Below are 5,817 nucleotides of genomic sequence, written 5' to 3' on the forward strand. Positions count from 1 at the left end.
CTCTCTCACTCTGTCACACTCACTTCTATTCCCTCTCTCTCTCTCTCTCTCTCACTCTGTCACACTCACTTCTATTCCCTCTCTCTCTCTCTCTCTCTCTCTCTCTCTCTCTCTCTGTCACACTCACTTCTATTCCCTCTCTCTCTCTCTCTCTCTCTCTCTCTCTCTCTCTGTCACACTCACTTCTATTCCCTCTCTCTCTCTCTCTCTCTCTCTCTCTCTCTCTCACTCTGTCACACTCACTTCTATTCCCTCTCTCTCTCTCTCTCTCTCTCTCTCTCTCTCTCTCTCTCTCTCTCTCTCACTCTGTCACACTCACTTCTATTCCCTCTCTCTCTCTCTCTCTCTCTCTCTCTCTCATTGATTTTCTCTCTCTACAGGTACAAGAGGAGGCAGCTCACCACACACCACCCTACCCCAAAGCCACACATTCTGGGCCTCTCAGTCTACCTCTCCTCATCCTCAGTCTTCCTCTCCCTCTCCTCCAGTTACCTCCAAAGCCGTTTCCTCCACCTCCCTGCCCTCCCTCGCTCCTTCTCTCCCTTCCTCCCCTTATAGAATTCTCTCTCCTTCCTCCCCTATCCTTCCTCCCCTCCCTCCAACGCTACTGGAAGACCAAGGACCATTCCAGACCCAAGCACCATTCCAGGACCAAGTACCATTCCAGGACCAAGCACCATTCCAGACCCAAGCACCATTCCAGACCCAAGCACCATTCCAGGACCAAGGACCATTCCAGACCCAAGCACCATTCCAGACCCAAGCACCATTCCAGACCCAAGCACCATTCCAGGACCAAGGACCATTCCAGACCCAAGCACCATTCCAGACCCAAGCACCATTCCAGACCCAAGCACCATTCCAGGACCAAGGACCATTCCAGGACCAAGGACCATTCCAGACCCAAGGACCATTCCAGACCCAAGCACCATTCCAGACCCCAGACCACATTGAGACCACTGTATGCCTCGTGACGCTGGACGTGGATCTGACCTTCGAGTGTGAGGAAGCTGAGGCAGGGCTGGATAACGCGACCTTGAGACAGCCTACGGAGCCTCGGATGAGCTTCGAAGACAGTCACCAGGAGAGCTTTGGAGACTGTGAGCAAGAGAGCTTTGGAGACAGTCAGCGAGGGAGTGTTGGAGATGGTCAGAGAGGGAGCTTTGGAGATCGTGAGCAAGGGAGCTTTGGATGCAGTCAGCCAGAAAGCTTTGGAGACTGCCAGGGAGAGAGCTTCGGAGATAGTAAGGGAGAGAGCTTTGGAGACTGCCAGCGAGAGAGCTTTGGAGACAGTCAGCGGGAAAGCTTTGTAGAGTGCCAGGGAGAGAGTTTCGGAGATAGTCAGGGAGAGGGCTTTAAGGATAGTCTACATGAGAGCATTGTGGATAGTCTAAGCGAGGTGAACTTGCCAACTCCTTCTGATGTCAGTGATCTAAAGAAATCTTGTTATGATCCTGCTAACGCTTCTGATGCTACCCAGATGTCCGTGGAAGGTTCTAGAGACGCCATCGGTAATTTTGAAAACCAAGGAATCAAATCCGCTGCCTCAAAACGCGAATATATTACAAAAAGTGTTGATGGTGATGATTATTTTGATGGTGCTCCAAAAAACGTGTCTCCTGATGATGATTTTGAGAGGTGTGATGAAGATTTTGAGAGATGTGATGAAGATTTTGAGAGGTGTGATGAAGAGGTTGGTCGTCTCTCCCCTCGTCTCACGGCCAGTAGTAGCAGCATCAGGTTTGACGAGAAATATTACGAGAAAGATGATTTTGACCCTGTTGAGGAGGATACAGACGAGGAAGGCATCAACCAGGATTATTTCCATGGGGTAGAGGAGGATGTGGGGAAGAGTGAGCTGGGGAAAAACAGGAAAAGGGAAGTGGAGATCAGAAACGCTGCACGAAAGAGTGATACGAACAGAATGGCCACTGAAACTCCCTCCGAACCTCAAGTCAGCGTCGCCACACAAGTAAAAGACGACGATGACGATGATTTTATAGAGGTGGACTGCGACGTGAAGCCCATGGAGACACTACGACGGCCTCTGGTGTACGGCTATGGCAATCGCCCTGTAAGGAGACGACAAGGTTCACTGGGGCTTGAAAAACGTCTGTCTGAAGCCTCGGATTCATCGGACTACCTAGAAATGGACTTCATGGAATCCCTCCTGGCCAGACCGGGTACGAGTGAGGTCCTGTTTAGCAGCGAGACCTGCCTGGATATGAAGGAGACCTATTGGGACCACTGGCAGGCTAAGATGGACGCACAAACGAGCCATCTGGACCAAAACAAACCCAGACCATCGCTTCCGAACCCCCAGTCTCGAACCAGCTGCCCGTCCACCAGGTTCTGCTACGACCCCGAGGTTCTATTGGCGCAGGTTCGATGCCCCAAGTCCCTGGAAGACGCGACCTTCAAGCAGTACTCCGCCTTTGTCAAGACCCACATCTACGACCACTTCGAAGGGATGCGTCGCGGCTTTACGGATTACGGATGTCACGGTCGCCCGGAGTGGATCTCGAGCCAACCCGTTCTTCCGGAAATGCCTCGAGAACCCGGACCACCGATTGATTACTCCAGCGAACCCGAAATGTACACGAGGCGCACACCGAGAACCCGCTACCCTACCACCACACCCACGGCAGGTAACGTAAACAGAGTACTGAAACCAACTGAATTGTAATGATGGATTTTTGTGAAACCTGCTGAATTTAAACACAGATCTGACTGAAACCTCATCAATGTAAAGACGTATCTGAGTGAAACCCCATGAATTTAAACACAGAATAGAAACCCCTCTGAATTTAAATACAGATCTGACTGAAACCTCATCAATGTAAAGACGTATCTGAGTGAAACCCCATGAATTTAAACACAGAATAGAAACCCCTCTGAATTTAAATACAGATCTGACTGAAACCTCATCAATGTAATGACGTATCTGAGTGAAACCCCATGAATTTAAACACAGAATAGAAACCCCTCTGAATTTAAACACAGATTTGACTGAAACCTCATCAATGTAATGACGTTGTTTTGTGAAACCCCATAAATTTAAACACAGATTTTAGTGAAACCCTGAATGTAAACAGATTTTGTGAAACCTCCTGTATTTAAACACAGATCTGACTGAAACCTAATGAATTTAATGACATTTTAGGGAAACCCCATCAATATAATGTAGTATTTTATTGAAGCCCCATGAATTTAAACATAGATTAACTGAAACTTCGATTTAAACAGTGAAACCCCATACATTTTTAGAAACCCCCTGAATTTAAACACATTTGACCGAAACCTCATGAAACTGAACATAGATTATAGTGAAACCTCCTCAATTTAAACAAAGATTTGACTGAAACTTGAATTTACAGTGAAACCCCATGAATTTTTAGAAACCCCCTGAATTTAAACAGATTATACTGAAACCTCATGAATTTAATTACATATTTGACTGAAACCCCCTGAATTAAAACAGATTTTCTTGAAACCTCATGAATGTAATGACGTATTTTTGTGAAACCCCTCAATTTAAACACAGATTTTCCTGAAACGAATTTAAACAGTGAAACCTCTTAAATTTAAACACAGATGTGACTGAAACCTCGTCAGTTTAATGGCTTATTTTTGTGAAACCCCCTGAATTTACACATAGATTTTTTTTAGAAACCCCTTGAATTTAAACCCAGATGTGACTGAAACCTCGTCAATTTAATGAGGTATTTTACTGAAACCCCCTGAATGTAATGACGTATTCTTGTGAAACCTCTGAACTGAAGCACTGATTTGACTGAAACCCCCTGAATTTAAACAAAGAATTTTTAGAAACCTCCAGAAATTAAACAGATTTGAGTGAAACCCCATGAATTCAATGCAGGTTTCTTTTTCATACCAGTCATTGCCAAAAATAAATCGCTTAGAAAGAGGTGTTAGGGAGTTAAGAAATTTCCTACTTATATCCACAGCTCCTCCGCCTCTACGATACCGCAACTCGGTCGACTCTGGGATCTGGAGCTATTTCCCGGGTTCTGGCGGGTCAACCCTGCCTCCCTCGCCCCTGGGCAGCACTCCAACGCATCCTCCTCCTCCATACCCCTCTGCCTCCCTGCCTAGGTCTGCCTCATCCCTCAGTCAAGTGCCTGAAATGGGCGTCCCCTGGCACCACCACCTGCCTAACCCCACACCGCCCACGACACCACGACCAGGTGAGAGAGAGAGAGAGAGAGAGAGAGAGAGAGAATAATAATAATAATAATAATAATAATAATAATAGCAACTAACCACTACCATACTGCTATTACAACTGCTCCTCTGCTACTCCAACTACTATTACTACTACTACTACTACTACTACCACCACCACCACCACTACTAGTGCTACTGCTACAACTACTACTACTACTAATAATAATAACAATACTTCTACAACTACTACTACTAATAATAATAATAACAATACTTCTACAACTACTACTACTAATAACAATACTTCTACAACTACTACTGCTGTTACAACCCCTCTTCTACTACTACTACTCCCACACCACATTAACCACCACTATTCTCTCTTTTCAGCGGGTCGTCACTTAGTAGGGACGTCATCCACCTTGAACTCCCCTTCCACGTCACGGCCTCCATCACCCAGCCCTTCCCTCGTCTCCCGCGGCTCAAGAATTTCACGTATTTCACAGGGATCGCGAAATTCAAAGCCGCTAACCGCCATCTCAAATCCAACGAACATCCAGCCTCGTCCGCCATCTTGTACGTCCTCTTCCACACCCCCCGACACCCCCGGCAAGAGATCCTTCCTCCCAAACTTCGCCATGGTGATGAGGTCGCCGCTGAGAAGGCAAAATGCAAAGTCAAAAGCTGGGGAAGGGAGTGGCGGGGAATTTGAAAGCGCAAAAACGGTTATGAAGGCAAATTCAAAAAGAAAGGAAGAGAGAGGCGCGGAATTTGAAAACGTAAAGACAGTAATGAAGCAGAATTCAAAACGAAAGGAAGAGAGAGGCACAGAATTTGAAAGTGCAAAAACAGTTATAACGAAGAAAAATTCAAAAACAAAGGAAGTGAGAGGCGCGGAATTTGAAAACGCAAAAACGGTTATAACAAAGCACGATATGGAGACAAAAACCGTTGAGGAGAGAGGCACAGAGTTTCAAAAAATCGTGAGAACAAATACGGAGGCAACGGAAGAAGTAAATGGCGCGGAATTTGAAAGATTTGAAAGCGGGAGGACGGTTATAACGACCCAGCCTCACCCGTCAATTCAAAACCGCCGCCTGACCGACATATCCTCAAAATCCTCGTCCTCTTCTAAGTCTTCCTCGTCCTCGTCTTCGTCCTCGTCGGCCTCGAGTAAGGACAGCGTGAAGACCGTTATCCCAGCCCCGAAGACCAGAGGTGCCAAGTGGATCTGGAAGCATTTTGGCGGCAAAGGGAAAATGGCGGCAGTCTGAGGGACACAAAATGGCGGAAGACTGGACACAAAATAGCGGAGAACTGGACACAAAATGGCGGTAGTCTGAGGTGCAAAAAATGGCAGAAGATTGGACACAAAATGGCGGCAGTTAGGACACAAAATGGCGGCAGTTTGAGGTGCACAAAATGGCAGAAGACTGGACACAAAATGGCGGAAGATTGGACACAAAATGGCGGCAGTTTGAAGGAAAGAAAATGAATAACTCTGGATGGACACTGATGACGCTTCCAGTATCTTATGTGTTGTGGAAAAGGCTCTGGCTGCCGGTGTGGGCGTGGGAAACGAATAACTCTGGATGGACACTGATAACACTGGCGGTATCTTATGTGATG

The 5,817-nt window shown here is 46.7% G+C and overlaps 1 protein-coding gene across 1 annotated transcript in view; it reads left to right on the plus strand.

Annotated features, from left to right (window-relative positions):
- The window catches only part of LOC145396323 (uncharacterized), a 20,725-nt gene extending 15,263 nt beyond the window's left edge, over positions 1-5,462 (plus strand). The window contains exons 5-7 of the mRNA XM_080269722.1: positions 650-2,648; positions 3,969-4,208; positions 4,579-5,462. Of these exons, the coding sequence (XP_080125848.1) occupies positions 650-2,648; positions 3,969-4,208; positions 4,579-5,462 (3,123 nt within the window). The remainder of the gene's footprint in view (positions 1-649; positions 2,649-3,968; positions 4,209-4,578) is intronic.
- Positions 5,463-5,817: the final 355 nt, after the last annotated feature.

This window comes from Coenobita brevimanus, chromosome 36 (genome assembly GCF_032717465.1).
Source record: "Coenobita brevimanus isolate Jiangsu-jjx chromosome 36, ASM3271746v2, whole genome shotgun sequence".
NCBI classification, from domain to species: domain Eukaryota; kingdom Metazoa; phylum Arthropoda; class Malacostraca; order Decapoda; family Coenobitidae; genus Coenobita; species Coenobita brevimanus.